Source organism: Anabrus simplex, chromosome 1 (genome assembly GCF_040414725.1).
Source record: "Anabrus simplex isolate iqAnaSimp1 chromosome 1, ASM4041472v1, whole genome shotgun sequence".
In the NCBI taxonomy this organism is placed as follows: Eukaryota; Metazoa; Arthropoda; class Insecta; order Orthoptera; family Tettigoniidae; genus Anabrus; species Anabrus simplex.
The window spans coordinates 1,805,579,116-1,805,601,149 of NC_090265.1; the positions used below are offsets into that span (position 1 = coordinate 1,805,579,116).

The 22,034-nt window shown below is 39.3% G+C and overlaps 1 protein-coding gene across 1 annotated transcript in view; it reads right to left on the reverse strand.

Moving 5' to 3' along the window:
* The window catches only part of Rtf1 (RNA polymerase-associated protein Rtf1), a 225,241-nt gene that overhangs the window by 129,458 nt on the left and 73,749 nt on the right, over positions 1-22,034 (reverse strand). The window contains exon 4 of the mRNA XM_067138556.2: positions 12,848-13,056. Within this exon, the coding sequence (XP_066994657.2) occupies positions 12,848-13,056 (209 nt within the window). The remainder of the gene's footprint in view (positions 1-12,847; positions 13,057-22,034) is intronic.

A 22,034-nucleotide genomic window follows, 5' to 3' on the forward strand; every position in this document is an offset into this window, starting at 1 on the left:
GGAGCGCAGTCAGTGATGGCCTGGGAGAGTGCAGCCTGATAGAGCATCTGCCTGTTGCAGCCGAGGGCTCGTTCCTGTTTCCCTGATGTCGTGTGTGTGTGTCCCTTGGGGCTGGCTACTGTAGGAGAACCTGGTGTGTTCTGGAGCAACGCGAAGGGGAACACTGGGTGCCGACGTGTGCGGACTGCGAACGGGCTTCGACGGATTGAGTGAACAGCGGATACTATCGCGACCTGCGAGACTGATGTGTAGCCTGTGGAGCGTGACCGCTAACGAGTGTGACTGAGTGAGTGTAGTGTACATAATCAGTGTGTGTGTGTGTGTGTGTGTGTGTGTGTGTGTGTGTGTGTGTGTGTGTGTGTGTGTGTGTGTGTGTGTGTGTGTGTGTGTGTGTGTGTGTGTGTGTGTGTGTGTGTGTGTGTGTGTGTGTGTGTGTGTGTGTGTGTGTGTGTGTGTGTGTGTGTGTGTGTGTGTGTGTGTGTGTGTGTGTGTGTGTGTGTGTGTGTGTGTGTGTGTGTGTGTGTGTGTGTGTGTGTGTGTGTGTGTGTGTGTGTGTGTGTGTGTGTGTGTGTGTGTGTGTGTGTGTGTGTGTGTGTGTGTGTGTGTGTGTGTATGTGTGTGTGTGTGTGTGTGTGTGTGTGTGTGTGTGTGTGTAGATGGAACATAAGAGAAACTAAGAGAGAGAGCGCGCCAACAGTGTAAGTGTGTGACTGTGTACGTGTGTAAGTTGTAATCTCGGCTATCGTCTGTGTGAGTGTAAATCTGTAATTGTAGTACTAAGTTAATAAACCTTAGAAATAGGACGCTACCAGGTTATGTACTCATTTATTTACTTATTTACCCCACCAACACGTTACAATATTTATGTCTACTTTATTATTTCGTTGGAAATAATAGTTTAGGGAAATTAGTGCGCAGATACAAGTTTGCCTGTCAAGCACAAAAGAGAGAATGTTTGTTACAGTAGCCAGCTGGGTTTTACGTTTTGGAGAAGCGGAAGACAAGAAAGGAACTGTTGGAGCAGATGCCAATGACTGTTCTTGCAGCTGACAGGTCGTGAGTTCATACCATCTAGACTAGTGTAACATATTTATGTATTTCTTTTACAGGTTCAGTGTATTATTTTGTGGTGATGTGATTTCTGCTGATGTTCATATGTCTTCATTTTGTCCAATGATTAAGGGATACTAGCCTGAGCGCTATTCAGGAGTGCGAGGTTCTGTCCTCATGTTAGAAGCTGTGTTATTTTGGGGGAATGTAGTGCCGGTCCTAAACCAAGTGTTATTCGTGTATTTTATGTGTCCCTATTTTATTGGGAATTACCTCCATCTCTCTACTTTTAATTTCATGAACAGCAGGCCTATGGCCAAATCAGTTCCATTTATCTTGAAGTACAATGTCGCATCTAGGCTCTCAGTTCGCATTCTTATATGTTAAATCACATTTACCAGGGTTCGATACCCCAAGTCACACGGCGATTTTTGTAAAATTTGTATCTATTTGTGTTGATTTCATTGGGGATTCTGATCCGATTGTTATGTTTTAGAATAATTTATTTTACCCCCCACATCTACTTGGTTCTCATTCACAATTATGTGTTTAGATCCCTGTCCTATTGATGTTTTATAGTTACTTATTTAGTTAATTTTTGAAGACCCGCTTCAAACATTCTACGTCCTTTACTGCACCATCGTCTTGGTTTTGAAACCAAACAAATACAATATTGGGATTCATCCGGGCAGAATATGCAGACTCTGATACTAAACCTGAACATTCCAGTATTTTTTTCCATTAATGGATGTGTCCAGTTTACAAAGGTTTGTGTTTTAAAACAGACGTGTAAAACGGAAAAATATACATTAGATTTATTCTCTGAATCAACTCACATAGTTACAGTCTCTCTTAGCTTCTCTGTCCACACTGTGTATTGTGGCAACTTTTTCACAAGGGAACACACTATGTATGACCTTTTTTCACATCCTGCATTAGCCCTGGAACAATCACATGTGAAGAGACTCTAAAATGTTCCCTCTTTATGGCTACTGATTTTACTGAACTGAACACCACAAGCATTAATTTTTATCCTCGTTTTTCAGCCTCTTTTTAGACACAGCAGTTATTTTATAAGATGTTTTTTAAATGTATCTGTGTGTCACTGTAATCTTTTAATTTTAAACATGCCCTAATTTGAGATTATACTGACTACTTTTATAACAATTATTTGTACAGTATTGAACACGTGAATATTTATTTCTATTTATTTCTTTGTTCTAAAACTTGTAATTCAATACGGAACAGAAAAAAATTAATTGGTTGTAATAAAAGCTGGTCTTGAATATTATCATAATTGCCATCACTGATCTCTGAATCACTGTTTAAAACTTGGCAATAGAATTGTTATCACTGACCTTTACTGTGCCCAGAACCATGGCTGGGAGACTGGCTGACACCTGGTGCTTTCAGAGGCTACAATTGGGCAATAAATTACAGTACAAGTTGAGAGCTGTAAACAAGCCACATTTCTGTTCTATTCATAGAAGTTTGCAAAGAGGTGACCAAACATACGAGTCTCGTCACTGCTCAAATGAACGCCATGTCAAATGAGTTAACGGTAGGGATGGGACAAATGGTTACATGTTCCTGTGTATCCATTACACTGTAGTATTTGGATGTAAGGAACATTCCTTGTCTCTTGTAATCCCTAACTGCACCTTAGTTCATCTCGCTTCCTTCTCTCCCACTGTCCCTTTCACCAGCTCCTCACTCACATTCTTAATTATTCTTAGAAAAATGTTTGCAATGACCCATTTACTTTCCAAGAACCAATACCTCGAAACCTTCATGTATAAAAAGCGCTGTGGCTGCCATGATGTCCAAGGATCTGCAGTTAAACAGACATTAGGACCAGACTTTATAAAATACGTTGATGAACGAGTGCTATATACACTTCAGATGCCGCCGGAATGGGTCATGAGGAAACAGCCATACCAGGCAAGACGCAAGCAGAGTTTATTTCAGTACCTTTTTGTTATTTGTTGTTTTACGTTGCACCGACACGACTGATCTTACGGTGACGATGGGATGGGATGGGATGGGATGAGATAGGACAGGACAGGACTAGGACGGAAGCAACCATGGCCTTAACTCAGGAACAGTTCCAGCATTTGCGTGATGTGGAAATGGGAAACCACTGTAAACCATCTTAAGGACTACCGGCAGTGGGGTTCGAATCCACCGCCTCCCGAATACAAGCTGACAGCTACGTAACACAAACCGTGTATCCACATCACTCTGTAAATCCAGTATAAAAGGTTCCAAAATAGTCTTTCGACATATACAGAAGGTTGTGGATATTTGGTAAACAACAGTGTAAGTGGCTTGCCCTGCATAGTTTTTTTTCTCTATATATATACATTGACTTAGCAAATGTCATGGGATAGTCACCTAATAGCGTGTGGGGCCTCCTCTGGACCTGCGAACTGCAGTGAGATGCCGTAGAAGCGAGTCGACAAGTCCCTGGTAGTCCTCTGGACGCAGCCGACACCAAATCGTTTGCAGAGCGGCCGCCAATGCTGGTCTGTTTGTGGGTGCAGAATCCATGGCACCGAGCCTGCATTCCAGGACATCGTAGATATGCTCGATAGGGTTCATATCGGGGCACCTGGGTGGCCATGGCAGTCGTTGGACCTCCGCTGCATGTTCCTGGAACCATTCCCGGGCGACGTGGGAGCGATGTGGAGGCGCGTTATCATCTTGAAACACCGCAGAACCGTCTGGGTGCTGGAAGGCCAAAAATGGGTGGAGATGGTCTCTGAGCAGCTCAACATACCGCGTACCATTCAAAGTCTCTTACAGAACAACTAGGGGGCCCATTCCATACCAGGAAAATTCACCCCAGACCATAACAGAGACACCAGCGCCCTGGACCACACCTTCGAGGCAGGCGGGATCCATCGCTTCATGTGGTCTGCGCCATACACGATGCCTCCCATCGGCATGGTGCAGTAGAAATCGTGATTCATCCGACCATATCATGCTACGTCATTGTTCCAGTGTCCATCCCTGGTGACTGGCAACAAATGCGCGTCGTTGTGTCCGATGACGTTGGGTTAACAGTGGCACCCGTGTGCGGCACCGGGTCCCATACCCCATAGAACCCATGTACCTATGGATTGTCCACTGGGAGACGTGTGTAGCACAGCCTGTGTTGAATTGAGCCGTGATCTGTTGCACGGTTGCACGTCTGTCACTATTGACAATCCATCTCAGATGTCACCGATCACGGTCAGGAGGGTGGCCGGATGGCCGGTCCTTAGTTTGTTGTGGACGGCGAAACCCGCATTCAACCATTCACAATATATCCTGGACAGGGTTGATCGTGTGAAGCCGAATTCCCACACCACTTCCGAAATCGCCCTTCCCATCCTTCGGGCACCGACCACCATACCCAATCGAACTGTGTCAGCTCACGACGACGTACCATGTTACACCTGTCACATGCACAGCCACTGCTCACAAGGTCTCCTATAAAACTGCCACTGGCACAACAGGGGCCGTGTGGTGCGCAAACAACACACCTGCACATCAGTGCTCCGTTACCCCATGACATTTGCTCAGTCAGTGTATATCACTCCTCCTCTTTTGTTCTGGTAAAAATTATGATAGCAGCTTTTGCTGCACTGCCTCACAGGTTGCAGTCGATGACGAAATTTCAGGATGCACAGATTCACGTGATGGGACTTTTGATAGCTATTCAGGACCTACTATTTGAGCACTGTGTACATTATCAGAACTATATGAACCGGTAGAATTTGTAATTTTTAAAACATTATTATTATTATTATTATTGGGTACCTTATTTCAACGCATTTCTAAGAAACCATTTTCCTGTAAATGAATTTTTGTCCACATAAATCGTATCGGATTTAATATTGCATCCACTCACTCATTGTCCAGAACACGGAGTGAAACTCGAGATGTAAGTTGGGAAGACCATACTTAACTGTTCTGAGGAACTTAAGCTACTGTATGTATTACCACCAATAAGTCTAATACAAAGCACTTCGAATAATTAAAGAATGACATAGAATGACATAGATGTTGATGGCCAAGCAGGCATCAATTTTTGATAATGAGACAAAGTCTCTTAGTGCATTGGCACTGCCGGTGGCTCCAGTTAGCCTACACAGTGGCCTCCACGGTATGCACTAGCCAGCGTATTGGTAGGTGTGCTAGGTACCAACTGATGAGCCCACCCTAGCACACGAGGGCGAAACGCTGGCAACCAAGAATGAGTTAGCTGGAAAATTTATAATGTCCAATGACGGACCGTTTATATTGGTATTATAATTAAAGAATATCTGTAACCGACCAGCAAGTAACAGGATAGGAATATCAGTATTGCCACTAAGCGGTTACAAAAGTATCGCTCGCGCCTGCACAGGAGTGCACGCTAAAAGCGAGCTGCTATGCTACCGTATACCTGTTAGGCAATCAGAAACTCCCTAGCCTTCCCGAGACAGTTACTTTAGTATTAGGGTCTCCGGAGGAACATAATATTTCTGGAACAGCTTACTGTTATGGATTAGGATACAGTATCATTTAAAGATAAAAATTTCATGATGTTCTGTGTTGAACTGTATCACAATTAAATTGAAATAACAAATAACGTAGTTCAACCTATTCAATACAAATAAATAAGAAATGTAGAGTTAGATTCCTATTTAATTATAAGCGGAAGGCGGTACCGGTTTTGACCCCAATCTGGGTCATCATCAGCCGAATAAAATGCAAAAACCATGCATATAATATAAGAAATGAAAGAATGAGTCTTTCACAAAAATAGTTGAAGAGGCAATGTAAGATAATGGGGATTGGCATTGTGCGATTTTAAATTGTAACATCTAGAAGAAGTTGAAGGTCAGTCACTTATATGAAGAAAGGCGCAATATTCTGAATAGTAGCACAACACACACAAAGTTCGGCACTGTCTCAAAATGTTTAAGAGAAGAGGTGAACAGTTAAGTGAGCCAGCCTGCATATACTATCAGGTGCGAAGTCACAACACAATTTAATAAAAATGAAGTCCCAAAATTGTGTAGAAGTCAAAGACAGGTTGCTTGATTGAAGCAAATTGCTAGCTCCTGAAGGTGAGCGCAACATACTCAATGTTACTTTAGTATGTTTAAATCACAGCATGCATGCGCTCCAATAGCCACGCCTAATGCCAGGCCCGCCCAATCCAATTCGAGTAACACCTCTCGAGCAACAACACGGATGCACAATTTGAAACTCACTCCCCCTTCCCCTCCTCCCCTCTGTTACAGCATCAATACTACACTAGGAGTAGCAAGCTTAGTTGTTCAGACACAACCGGAACAAGTGGTCCCAGCTAACGTCGACAAGACAAGTAAGTTCATGGGATGTACACTTTCACTCTGCAATTATTATCATATTGGGTTCTACATTCATCATTCTAATTCCCCCTTTTTTTCTCTTATCCAGTTACAGACAACTCATATTCCTCCCGAGGTTGAACAATGCACCAATGGGAAGTTAATCGACAAGAATGACGTAATATTCCAAATTATTATCCGATGTGCACTAATGAATGATATCAACAATATGTTTCCAACATACATGCTTCAACCTTAAAACATAACCATGCTTCTTTCTAAAGGAATATTCAAACAGATTCAAACCCTAACATGATCGACTTTAACCAAGGTTCCGGGTTTGTAACAATTCTTATGACTCAGGCGACCATAACAGTTGAAGAAACCCTAACTCACGCTGTGATAAATCTCTAGTCAATACAATTTGAGAAACCCCAATTCACGCTGTGATCAATCTAATCTACAATTTGGATGTCTAGTCGTTATAAAATAAATTAATTCATTGTTCATAAATCCTGGCAAAGTTAATGTACAAATTGTACATACTGTACATATTGTAAACTATGTAAAAAGCATAAGACCATTGTATTTAGTATGAAGTTAAGTTTACTATTAAGTACCAACATTTATAGTTTTAATTCTCGACCTTAAGATTAGTATTAGGCTGAAGATGCCCATAACTAGGGCAAAACATGTCCCTAACTGGTGTTTATAATTGGTGTAGAATTTAATCACTAAAAAATCTATATGTATTGAAAAGGTGGACACAATTTTAATCTTGAAAGAGTTTTCCATACTCATTTTACATAATTTTACATAAGCATTAAGCTATTCACCGAGTTCCGTCGGCATTTGAAAGCACAGTGCCGGACATTGAGCATGTTGCGCTCACCTTCAGGAGCTAGCAATTTGCTTCAATCAAGCAACCCGTCTTTGACTTCTACACAATTTTGGGACTTCATATTTATTGAATTGTGTTGTGACTTCGCACCTGATACTATATGCAGGCTGGCTCACTTAACTGTTCACCTCTTCTCGTAAACATTTTGAGACATTGCCGAACTTTGCGTGCGTTGTGCTACTATTCAGAAGATTGCGCCTTACTTCATATAAGTGACTGACCTTCAACTTCTTCTAGATTTTACAATTTAAAATCGCACAGTGCCAATCCCCATTATCTTACATTGCCTCTTCAACTGTTTTTGTGAAAGACTCATGCTTTAATTTCTTATTTACCTATGCACTGTTTTTGCATTTTATTCGGCTGATGACCCAGATTGAGGTCGAATGTAACTCTACATTTCTTATTTATTTGTATTGAATAGGTTGAACTATGTTATTTGTTATTTCAATTTAATTGTGATACAGTATCATGTTACGATATGTAACTCCCATCTCTAGTTAACGGGTAGTTTTTCTGGTGTTTTCCGTGTTTATTTAGTAGTTTATCTACCGAGTGTGATGTGTTTTATTATTTACCTCACAACTGAATTTTGTACATTTACATGCACGCCTGTTAGCCCAAGTGAAAATGGAATATTATTATTCAACCATGAAATTTACATTTTTAGGGTGAAAACTGGATAGCAGGTAGGGACCCTCTTCGGAGGCAGCCCTACCCAGGGAGTGGCGCCCCTGCCTATGTGAGTCCCAGAGCACACTGACCCGGTGTGTAACATCTGGTATGGGTCCCAGCTCAGGGTTACGAGTGAAGACCTCAACGGCATCTACGGCGGAGAAGGTGGACTTCGGTACGGCGGAAGGGGCATACCCGTAGCGTCTGTACTCCAGAGGAGCGGCTACGAAAGGCGTCTGTCTCCATGTTAGTGGCGGCCTAATTTTGAACCTGGCAGTAGGTATAAAATGCCTTTGGGTGTGGCGAGCCCATCGTAACAATAGCCTATATGGAGAAAGCAGATATGGTGCCTCGGAAAAGGTTAGGGCGTCCCTTGCTAAAAGCGACGCGCAGCTCTTCAGGTGCTGGGGGAACTGTGAAAAGTGGGCAACCAGCACCAAACTACATCAAAATTGCAACAGTAAATGTACTGACACTGATGGGAAAGACAGAAGAACTGGTTGACTTCATGATAGAGAAAGATATAGCCATACTTCGACTGTGCGAGACCAAGAAGAGGGGTACAGGGGAGATCCCTCTGAGAGGAGGATACAGGCTGTATTACAGCGGAGGACCTGAAGCAAAAAATGGAGTGGCCATCATACTTAGAAGAGAAATCCAAGAATATGTGGAATATACGAAGTACATCAGTGATAGGATGATGATGATGAGACTCCAGTTTGAGAATGGCGAGAAAGATCTATTTCAGTTGTATGCCCCACAAACTGGTTGCATAGATGAACATCTAGAGGACTTCTTAGAGGAAGTGGAGAGACAGATAGAAGATAAGGAAGTACTATTGATGGGAGATCTAAATGCACAAGTTGGAATGGAAAGACAAGGAAAGGAAGATGTTGTAGGGCCCTTTGGATATAGAAATGTAAATCCAGAAGGCAAGTTGTTGGTGGATTTTTGCATGAGGAATCAAATGATTGTTGGAAACACCTGGTTTAGGAAGAACAGTCAGAAGATTACAAGGTATGGTTGGGGAGACAGACGAACAAATAAAATGATTGATTATATAATCAGAGAAAGAACACCGGAAGAACCTTGTAGATGTAACAGCCATGCCTGAAGAAGCCTTTGGTGGAGATCATAGAGTTGTGATAGGAAAATTGAAAGTTGGAAAGATTGAAAAACCCCAATTAAGAAGAGAGAAAATAATTAAAGTATGGAAGTTGAAGGAGAAAAGCATACAAGAAGAATTTCAAAGAGAAATAATACCCTTGGTACCCAGGACAGAGGTGGGGAATGTTGAAGAGGAATGGAAAAGATTTAGGCTGATGACACACGGAGCGGCTTTTGCCGAGTCGGCAGCCGACTCGGCGCATGTTTCTATTGTATCAGATGGGATGAAACAGACACAGCGGTGCTCGCCGACAGGCGGCAGATTTGCCGACTCGGCCTGTCGTTTAGCTGGCGGTGCAGCGAGCGTTTTGAAGACTTTGTGCGCGCTCTAGTGCCATTGATTTAATACATTCAGCTGAATCACGGCCGACTTGATGTGTCGCTCTAGCGATAGATCCAGTCGGCCGTGGCTGAATTTACGCGGCGATTGCATCATTGGTAGGTATTCCTGTATTAGATATCATGAAGTATATTTGAAATTCAATAATATACACGTAAAAGGATATATAAAGTAAGTAGACTGTTGGAATAAGAACAATAATTTATTTTTATATAACGTTAGCTAACTTCCTCACCTAACGTCGCGCTCGCTAATGTGTTTTGTCCACTGCCAGCTCAATACGTACCCGATGACTGCTTATAAGCAGTCATTTTAGGTGTAGATCGAGCAGGCAGTGGTTTCGTCACAGTCGGCAAAAACCGCTCTGTGTATCAATCACAGGCGGCGGCCGACGCGGCTGCCAACTCGGCAAAAAGCGCTCCGTGTGTCATCAGACTTAAGGAAGCACTGGTTGGATGTGCAGAAAAGGTGTGTGGTAGAACATCAGGAAATGTGAAAGACAAGGAAACACACTGGTGGAATGATAGGGTAAAGATTAAAGTGAAGGAAAAGAAAATGGCATGGAAAGCATGGAAAACATCTAAGACTGAAGAAAGTAGAAGAAAATATGTGGAGGAAAAGAATTTGGCCAAGAAAGTAGTGGAGGAAGAAAAGAGGAAAAGCTGGGCCTTATTCACACAGAAATTGAGAGATGATACGCAGGGCAGCAAGAAATTGCTGTATGGTATCTTAAGAAACAAAAAGAGAGATCAAGTAAACACCAGATTTGTGAAGGATGAAAGTGGCATAATTTTAACAAAGCCAGAAGAAATAAGAAATAGATGGAGAGAGTATTTTCAGAAGTTGCTGAACATAAGAACGGATGACAGTCATTCAATGGACGACCAGGAAAGGCAATTAGTTGATGAAGAAATGGATAAAGAAATTACATTGAATGAAATTGAAATGGCAGTAAGAAAGATGAAGAATGGAAAAACTGCTGGAATAGATGAAATTTCAGTGGAGATGATAAAGGCAGCTGGTGCTGTAGGCCTGCAGTGGACATATCGGGTTCTCAGGGATGTCTGGGAGAATAAGGAGGTCCCTGAGGATTGGCAAAAAGGAATAATCATCCCAATTTTCAAGAAAGGTGATAAAGTTTTGAAGAACTACAGGGGAATTACTCTAATATCTCATGTTGCTAAGATAATGGACAGGATACTGGAAAGTAGAATAAGGTTGAGGGTTGAGAATCAGATACAGGAAAATCAGTTTGGTTTCAGAAGTGGAAGGTCAACAATAGAGCCCATTTTCATTATGAGACAACTAATGGAAAAGCATTGGGAGTACGAGAATGATATGGTGATGACATTCATTGACATTGAAAAGGCATATGACATTGTCCCCAGGACGAAAGTTTGGGACAGTCTGGTGCAAAAAGGAATTGGACAGGGATTAATAAAAATGATCATGGCATTGTATAAGGAATGTTGTAGTTGCGTGCAAACACAAGTTGGCAGGACAAGTTGGTTCAAAATAACTAGCGGGCTGAGACAGGGAAGTGTTCTATCACCAATCCTGTTTACAATAGTAATGGATGACATCATGAGAACAGCAAAAGCAGCATATGGAGGAAGAGAAATGAACATGATGTTATTTGCAGATGGTATTGTGATTTGGGGAGAAGACGACAGGAAGGTTCAAGAACAGGTGAATGTGGTGAATGGGAAGATCGAAGAATGTGGATTGAAAATAAGTGTAGAAAAGAGTAAAACTCTTGTTATGACTAGAGGGGAGAAAGAAGGGACAGGTCAGATTAGACTTGCAGACAAGCCCCTGGAAGTAGTGGAAATGTTTAAATACCTGGGGAGTGAATTAATGGAGAATGCTCGACTGGATGCTGAGATTAGTAAAAGGATTCAAGCTGGAAGTTGTTTCTATCATAGTGTAAGAAACATGTTATGGGACAAAAATGTGCCAACGGAAGCAAAGGATACTATGTACAAGATGTATTACGTACCCATAACAACTTACGGAGCAGAAACTTGGACAATGACAAAGAAGGATGAGAGTCGAATACAGGCAGCCGAAATGAAGGTCTTGAGGAGTATGATACAGAAGAGTAGAAGAGACAAAATAAGGAATGAGAAAATCCGGGAAGAAGTTGGAGTGGAAAAATTGAATGACAGAATAGAGAAGAGCCGACTAAGATGGTTTGGGCACATAAAGTGAATGAGCGACGAAAGAATGCCAAAAAAGGTGATGGAAATGCAAATCCAAGGAAGGAGAGGCCGTGGACGACCACGATTGAGATGGAAGGATACCATCCAACGCAGCATTATAGAAAGAAACCTGGACTGGGACACAGTGTTGGAGGAGGAGTGGTGGAAAGACCGAAGAAAGTGGACAGGAACCATATTTGCCCCTACCTGGCTACAGCTGGATAAAGGGAAATGATGATGATGAGGGTGAAAACTGAAGCCCATGGTCTCAGAATTTATAAAAATATAAAAATTTCCGGCATATGAGGAACTAGTCTTCAGTAGAAGCCAGAAAGGTTGGCAAATGTCCACACAAGAGGCTGGGAACGAGTAGAATCGATAAATAATCATCTCTCATATGAAATATCATGTAATAAAATAACTCGGCAACAAATCAAAGACAGAAAAGAGAAGAGGATTTTGAAGAACAAAAGCATAAGTCTCAAACTAAAAGTAGTTGAACGGAAACAATATACTATATCGGACACACAAAGGGCTTCCAGGTCGGAGAGGATGAAAAAGTTCTGGGAGAAGAAGAAGAAGAAATTAACTCAAATGTATTGATTTCAGTGCTCCAATGTGGGCGTAAAATATGTAAATAAATAATAAAATAACATTTTCCACATTTATACTTATTTACTGATATTCAAAGACAAAAAATTAATGTGGATTCATGAAAATCCACAGCCTTTTTCCACTCATTTGACTGGGTCAGGAATGCAATGAATGAATGAATGAATGAATGAATGAATGAAGCCGCCATATAGCGGAGAGGTCAGGAATTGTGCCAGCTGCCGAAGCCTGTTGCACTCCTCTGGGGCAATGATTAGTAACTGACACATGAAATTATACTGGAGTGTGTTGCTGGAATGAAAGATAACAGGAGAAACTGGAGTATCCATAGTACCTCTGTTTTGTTCAGCACAAATCTCACATTGAACCATGGCACCCAGCAGTGAGAGGCCGGCCCGCTGCCGTCTGAGCTATGGAGGCCACAGAAACAATTTAAATACAATTCAAAAATTTCTCAATTTTAAATAAAAATCGTGACTGCCTTCAATTATCACACAAAAAAAAAAACAAAAAAAAAATTGTAAGAGGAGTAGGCAGTTAAAAGTAAAATCCATACCTCTCTCCCTCTTTTCTTCGCGACGTGCCTTGAGAAGATTCATTGCATGAGCCTTCTTGTCAACTTTCCCCCTGTTTTCTTCTACAGTCTTCTTTCTTTCTTTGCTTCTCTCTTTTGCATCCATTTTCTCTTCCTTTTTCTTCTCCTGATCACGTTTCTTTTTCATTTCTTGCTTTTTGGCAAGTCTCAGTTTCTTCTCAATTTCAAACCTGTAACAAACATTTACTATAACATTCCATATATGCTACAAAAAGTCATCATATAAAAAATTATACCTTTATTTCAAAATTGAAATAAAGCATGAAAATGCCTGAAATTCTGATAAGTAAATATACTTGGGAATATTTAACAACTTAACTGGAATGCAAACAGATTACTGAAAAAAAAAAAATCATACAGTTCTCTCAAATCTCTTAAGACTTTAGAAGAATTCAGTCTTGGTCTTACATTGCCACTCATTTCTTTTCCGCTAGAGATTCCCTGAGCTTGCTACACATTTCTCAGAGCACTGGGGAACCAAACTTCAGAGGACCAGATCACAGAAAATTTCTTGAAAGTGAATATCCCATAAAATTTTCCTAAATGCACTATAGCAAGATAGCAGGAAAAGGACTTTTCCCAAGCCCAGAAAAATAATGATATACAAACCCACATATAGAAAGGAACAAACAAGTGTCAAATCAACAGACAAGAAGTCTGTTTACATTTGCCTACTTCAACCAAACTATTTTGAGTTCTAAAGTAGGGTTCTACTTCATTCTTTCACTTGTCACAATAATGGTAACTGCCTTAACTCCTAATCACTTTACAATAGAAAAGTCTTTATGTTATCCTCCTTTTCAATACTGAAGTGTCCATCTGTGTTGGATGGGACAATGTTTAACTAGACGTTTCGGCTTATCTGAACCATCTTCAGTAAAAAGCTTAAAGTGTTACATGTATACACTGAGAAAATTGTGTAGAATTAAAAGAACAGTGATCATGATTGACACTTGAAAGACACGTGTTGATCTTGAGGTAAAGAGTTCTCTTGTCTAAACTCCTCTAGTTAAAGTAAAAACATTTTTTAGTCCTTTTAAAAATGGAAAATCTGTCTTAATGTAGTAGCTGAATTCAACTGAGGGTTTCACAATTGTGTTGCTCAATGTCCTCCCGCAGGTACTGCCACCTTGACGAAGGCAATATGGCATTGTTGGGTGTTTTTTGAAGGCTTGTGTGCTCAAATGACCCTTAGAGCTATGGCAGCGGGAGCTACAGCTCCTGGTAGGGCCACCAAGCTGGACAAGTCTAAGGCGATGAGCCAGACTAAGAGCAGTACCCTAGTCCTCCAGGTTGAGGGTTGGGCATGGGGTCAACAACACTACCCCACAACAAAACTCTTGTTATGGAACCAAAGGACAAAGGAAACCGGTGGATGTAATGAATAAACGACCCTGGCAACGAAAACGGCATATGAATTGGTATTTCATGACATGGAATGTAAGAACGCTGAATAAACATGGAGGATTACTGAATCTGAAGAAATATTAATGTGACTGTGGTAGCAATACCAGAGGTAAAATGGAATGGAAATGGAATACTTGCAACCGGCACACATACGTCGTTCTATAACTGCGGAAACAGAGAATACGGAGGTTCCTTGTTGATAATGCGTATGAGAAAGTAGTATTGAACTTTACGCCCGTTAATGACAGAATTTGTGTTCTACGAGTAAAAGCCTGCTTCTTCAATAGATCTTTCATTATGTATATATGCACCAACAGAAGATGCAGAGTCAGCAGAGAAAGATATATTTTATGAACAATTGGAACAAGAACTAGCACTAGTGGCAATGCATGATATTACAGTGGTTATGGGGGACTGCAACACCCAAGTGGAAAGAGAAGTTGCTTACAGGAAAACAGCTGGTGAGGAGAGTTTGCATGAGATAATGGTATAAGGTTGATTGATTTTGCTATGGGTAATAACATGCTTCCTAAAAGCTCATAGATGCAAAGGAAAGGATATAAGGAAAATAACATGGTGCTCCCCTGATGGAATCACAGACAACCAAATTGATCATGTGCTTATAGATGGCATGCTTCAGATATACTGGAAATGGCTAGCTGTCGTGGCGCAGATGGAGATAGTGATCATTATCTGGTAAGAGTGAAATACAAAGGACGGCCAACTACAGACAGATTAAGACAGCTGTTATACCAAGGTTTGATGATGCTAGGTTAAGAAAGTATGAAAACATAGCACAGCAATATGCAACGGTTTTTATAAATAGCTTTAATGAAGAGGAAGATATGACAGGAGAGTATTGAAGTAAGATGGCAAATGGTTAAAGACATAATACACAAAATGGCCAAAACGGTTTTGGGCACAAAGAGACAATTGAGGATTCAGCACTTGTTTGATGAAGATTGTAGGAAGAAGATTGAAGAAAGTAATGAGGCAAGAAGGAGAATGTTACGGAGAAGAACAAGAACTAATGTAGAAGAATACAGAGAGAAGAGAAAGGAAACGGACAAGGAATGTACGAAGAAAAAGAGAGAATTTGAGAAACAGTGAATTAAGGAATTAGAAGAGAGAAAGACTGCTCATGAAACTAGACAGTTTTATATACGGGTAAAAGATATAAAGACAGGATTTCAACCCAGAGCAGTTTCTGTAAAGATGAGGGAAATATGATTGGAGGTAAAGATCAGATGTTAGACAGACGGGTGGAATATTTTAGTGAACTGCTGAATAAGGAATCAGGATATGAAGGTGAGGTCGATGATGTGCAGACAGAAGAGAGTGGGCAGAACAAAGTAGAGAAGAGGTGGACCTGGAATCAATCAAGGAACCTCCAATGCAAAAAGTTAAAGATGGAATCAATGATCTTAAAAGCAATAAGGTGCCAGAAGTAGACAACATTACTGCAGAAATGATAAAATATGGAGGTGAGAAACTAAGAAGGTAGTTGCATGAAATAATGGTAGAGATATGGCAAAAGGAGAAAATGCAAAAGCAATGGAATATAGCAATACTCTGCCCTAGACATAAGAAACATGATAAAGCAGACTGTGGGAATTATAGAGGAATAGCACTGCTATGTATTGCTTATAAAATCTTAGCAAAAATCATAGCTGGAAGGCTGAGATCATACGTGGAAGAACATCTAGGACATTACCAGTGCAGCTTCAGAATTAACAGATCTACTATGGACAGAATTTTACTATAAGGCAGATCCTTGAAAAATGTTACGAGTATAAAACTGATGTTCACCAGCTGTTTATTGATTTCAAACAAGTGTATGATAGTATCAGAAGGGATCAGTTATGAAAGAGGCAGGAACTGACAAGACTGGTTCAAATGACTAACAACAACAGTTATCTAGAGCTTTTGAAGGATTACAACATGGTGATGTATTAAGTTAAACCAAATCAAGTTTATTATATGGTCAACCTTTTCAATACATTACATTCATAAGAATGCTTAAGATGTGTGTATATGTTATGATCAGTTGGGACATGTTTCACCCTTATTGTGGGCATCCTCAGCCAAATCCTTTTTCCCGAAATCACAGATCGTCGGGATCCCGATATTCTCATAATGCACAATTAAAAATAGGAGAGGATTTCCACCAATCAATACTTATTTATTGCATATATTAAACTACAGGACCGGTTTTGACCTCATATATAAGGTCATCTTCAGCTGAACCACACATACATATTTATATAATGAGGCTTTGATTAAGATTGTGTTGTTAAAGGAATGCTATATGATGATGATGTACATTTAGTCACATAAAATGGGGCATGTCTTAGCGTGAACTGGCGTATATGTCATTCTGTACAATATTGCAACTGTATGTCAAAATATTATGTTGAAGGTCTTAAAATTAGTGTATAAAATATGTCTTTACTCGTTCTTGTTAGTTGGTCAATACATCGACTAACTTCCGTATTTAAGTCTTATTTACAGTTGTGCGCTTCAGCTGCTATTCTTGGAGTTTGTAAAATTGCATGGATAACAAGTTTTGTCTTCCTGTGTATATGTGGGATAAAACACTTTCAATTTTAAAAAGGTGCCAAATGTATGGATGAAATTCAACTAAAATATGTTCAGCTCTGCTGTGTGTGTTGCCCTTTTATTGGAACCAATTCATGTTGTCCTGTGGCGTCCGTAAATTTGGATGTCATTGGGTTCAAAGTAGTTGTGTAATGATGTTATGTTTACTGTTGTTCGTGTATTTAAAGATAAAAATTTCATTGTTCCGTATTGAAAGTATTAACGTTAAAATTTAAATAATTGAAAAAGAGGTTCAACTTATTCAATACATAAAAGAAAGGAATGTAGTGATTACATTCTTATTTAATAGTGATTAGAAATGGGACCGGTTTCGACCCTAGTCCAGGTCATCGTCAGCCGTTCAAAACATAAAAAACAAGGAAAACAATGCATATGAAAAAGAATAAGTGAATTCTGGATTGGTATACGATGAAATATAAATTGATGATGGGGGTAGAAATTGTGAGTCACTTAAAATAAAACAGTACGTAATATTATGAAAGGTAGTACGACACACGCAATGATAAGTAAAGTCTCTCAATGTTTATGAATAGTGGAGAACGGTCAAATGGGTCAGTTTTTACACTCTGTCAGGTACAAAGTCACAACACTATCGAACAACATTTGAAGATCCATAAATATTTTGAAGTCGCAGACGAATAGATTTATAGAAGCAAACTGCCAGCTGCCAGCACTCGGTGATCAGCGCGGCACATCCAAGGTCATGCGCTGTGGTCTCGAATGCCAAAGTAGAATGGAGAATATCTTGAAGGTCCAGTATTTGCCTCGGTTGCGGGAAGTTAAGTACGTATATATAGAAATATACAACGCAATTCAGTATAATTGAATGAGTAATTGTGCTCCTGCTGAGTTCTTGGAAAACAGTTGACTTGAAAAAACAATTGTAAAGAGAAAAAAATGTAGTAAAAAGCGCAATATCGGAAAACAAATGAAAACATATATGCACAGTGCGCTATTTTTTAAATTGAAAAAATTGATTGAAGTAGTCGAAGTTGGCGCTGATGTGCAGTAGCAACTGCTGGCTCGGTGAGGAAAGCAACGGGAAACTAGCTCACTCCTCATTTCCCTAGTATGCCTCTTCAGTGACGCCTACGCTATCTGTTGATAGCTTTCAGTGGAACTGTGGAGGATCAAACCAGCCTTCGGACTGAATACCCAACGTACAACATCTTTCATGTGGATGCTCATTGCAGAAAACTTGTTATGTTTAATCACGTTATAATGCTCTTGGTATCTAGTGTGGAAGCTATGGCATGTCTGACCTATATAAGAAATTCCCAAGCTTGCAAAAGGATCATATTTAGGGTTTACAACGTTTTATTTTGGTTACTGTTCTGGGTTTTGTATGCTATTTTAACATTATGTTTTTTAAGGGGATTCAAAACTTTTTGAATGAGAGGGTTATTGTGTGATATAGATGTTGATTCCCATAGGAAATCTGAAATATTTGTTCCGAATGAGTGAATTTATAATACCAATATAAATGGTCCGTTATTGGACATTGTAGTGAGACAGGGTCTCTCATAGTGCATTGGCACTGCCGGTGGCTACAATTAGCCTACGCAGTGGCCTCCACGGCATGCACTGGCCAGCGTCTTGGTAGGTGTGCTAGGTAGCAACTGATGAGCCCAGCCTAGCACACGGGGGCGAAATGCCGGCAACCAGGAATGAGTTAGCTGGATAATGTCCAATAACGGACCATTTATATTGGGTTATTGTATGTAAAAGTAGTGTAAATGGATTTAACCGGCTTGTCTGGAGCGAGAATAGCCGTTAATGTTAATTTCGTTTTATTAATGATCTTATTAATCATTTCTGCACTGTACCCATCAAATACAACCAGATACCAAATATATTTTAACTCGTTCTTTCAACTTTCTGGTGACGGGAATCTTAAACGCTCTATAGACTAAGCTGTAGTATACGGCCTATTTTTGAGATGACGGCTGTACTGAATTATTTTTAATTGTTATAGGGGAATATGTAGGCTACGTGTATATTTGAAAGTTTAAAATTTTTTCTGAGCATGCTGTAGTCACGTCTAAGAAATTTAATGAACAGTTAATCTTGTCTTATTTTGCAAACTTTGTATTCAATCAATCACTACTGATCTGCATTTAGGGCAGTCGCCCAGGTGGCAGATTCCCTATCTGTTGTTTTCCTAGCCTTTTCTTAAATGATCGCAAAGAAATTGGAAAATTATTGAACATTTCCCTTGGTAAGTTATTCCAATCCCTAACTCCCCTTCCTATAAACGAATATTTGCCCCAGTTTGTCCTCTTGAATTCCCGTAAAGGAGGGTGAAACATGTACCATTGACTTTTATGTATTATGTATAAAATTTTAACCATATGAAATAGTGGATTATATTGTATTGTATTGAACAGGTGGACTTAAAAATATTGTAATAATATTCGAGACATAAATACCACTTAATCGAGCAGCTCGTCTCCTTTCTCCCAAGTCTTCCCAGCCCAAACTTTGCAACATTTTTGTAACGCTACTCTTTTGTCAGAAATCACCCAGAACAAATAGAGCTGGCTTTTCTTTGGATTTTTCCAGTTCTTGAATCAAGTAATCCTGGTGAGGGTACCATACACTGGAACCATACTCTAGTTGGGGTCTTACCAGAGACTTATATGCCCCCTCCTTTACATCCTTACTACAACCCCTAAATACCCTCATAACCATGTGCAGAGATCTGTACCCTCTATTAACAATCATATTTATGTGATTACTCCAATGAAGGTCTTTTCTTATATTAACACCTAGGTACTTACAATGATCCCCAAAACGAATTTTCACCCCATCAACGCAGTAATTAAAACTGAGAGGACTTCTCCTATTTGTAAAACTCACAACCTGACTTTTAACCCCGTTTATCATCATACCATTGCCTACCGTCCATCTCACAACACTATCGAGGTCACCCTGCAGCTGCTCACAATCTTGCAACTTATTTATTACTCTGTACAGAATAACATCATCTGCAAACAGCCTTATCTCTGATTCCACTTCTTTACACATATCACTGATATATATAAGAAAACATAAAGGTCCAATAATACTGCCTTGAGGAATTCCCCTCTTAATTATTACAAGGTCAGATAAAGCTTCGCCTACTCTAATTCTCCGAGTTCTATTTTCTAGAAATATAGCCACCCATTCAGTCACTCTTTTTTCTACTCCAATAGCACTCATTTATACCAGAAGTCTTCCATGATCTACCCTATCAAATGCCTTAGAAAGATAAATTGCAATACAGACCATTTGGCCTCCTGAATCCAAGATATCTGCTATATCTTGCTGAAATCCTACAAGTTGAGCTTCAGTGGAATAACCTTTCCTAAACCCAAACTGCCTTCTATCAAACCAGTTATTAATTTTGCAAACATGTCTAATATAATCTGAAAGAATGCCTTCCCAAAGCTTACATGAAATGCATGTCAAACTGACTGGCCTGTAATTTTCAGCTTTATGTCTATCACCCTTTCCATTATACACAGGGGCTACTATAGCAACTCTCCATTCATTTGGTACAGCTCCTTCAAAGTTGACAAACTTGACCATATCGGTCCTTAATTGGTCCGTATTGACTCGTGATAACAATTACGTACGTGTGATTGTTTGGTCCACCCTGTGAATATATTTTAATATTTGAATAATTTATACGTACATGTTTCGGGAGCCTTAACTCCCTTCGTCAGCGTATTTTCATCAAAATCTACCTTACCTAAGTCTCAAGATATAACATCTTATCACATTAAGCATTGTCTTTTCTAACCTCAACTCTAGATACTATATGTACACTTTGCATTTACTTGGGGAAAAAAGTTATAAACGTCCCAACTTGACAACTAATTCAAAATTTCACATACCGTACTGTATATGAGTTGACTATGTTTGTAAGATATTATAAGTAGAATTTTGTAAACAATATAAATTTATTAAGGATGATGTGTGTGTTTAATAGAAAAAATTATTAGCGTAAATTATTGTATAATATTGTATTCTAGGAAAATTTTCTTCGTCTCCTGTTAATTTAAAATTTAGTGCTTGACAATAATGTATTTTAGTATACCATTTGCCACCGAGGTAGACACCTCATTTGCAAATAAAGGGATTTTGATTTGATTTGAAACTGAATTAGCTATAACCAACATCCCAGTCGACCAACAAGAGGCGGTTAGGTATGAGGTAAAGAATAAACTTTCCAAAATAATAGAACACAAAGAAATAAATCTAGACAAAACACATTACAACATACAACAGCTCAACAAGAAAATCAAAGAGAATGAAATTATAGTAACCAAAGCAGATAAGGGCAACACTACTGTCTTATTGTATAAAGAAGACTACATTAAGAAAACAGTTGATTTTTTAAATAATAATAATAATAATAATAATAATAATAATAATAATAATAATAATAATTTAATAAACACCATCGACTTTTGTAATAAAACAAAGAGGATCACCTAAAGACAACTCCATTCATAGCTTTGACATTATAGATATGTATTCCAACATACCAACAATAGAAACACTTAACATAATAAGAAAGAATCTATTTCAACACAGTGGGTTAAATAAAGTAGAAATCGAAGAATTTTGACGAATTCTAACCTTCAAATTGGAAAGCAACTTCTCATTTAATAATCAAATTTACAAACACGAAAAGGGGTTAGCAATGGGCTCACTAGCGTCAGGTATTTTATCAAATATTTATTTAGATCACCTGGAAGCCAATAAGATAATAGATAAAATACAACGGTTGGAGCTGTGGCTGAGATATGTAGACGATGTTTTTGTGATAATCAATGAACAAATACTAAAATCAGAGTAACTATTGGACATATTAAATAACATGGACAAACATATTAAATTCACGATAGAATCAGAAAAGAAACAATCCTTGAATTATTTGGATATAACAATCTCTAGGCAAAATAACCATTTTAATAATAATAAACACTTTATTAATCATCATAATTAATAAAGATACAGCACACAAATTGTGCATTGTATAAACAAAGTTTGTCATATGTACTGTCACTTCTCACTATTACAAAACTTCACAATATATAATCCCCGGTTTTTGCATGTGATTACGTGATATCGA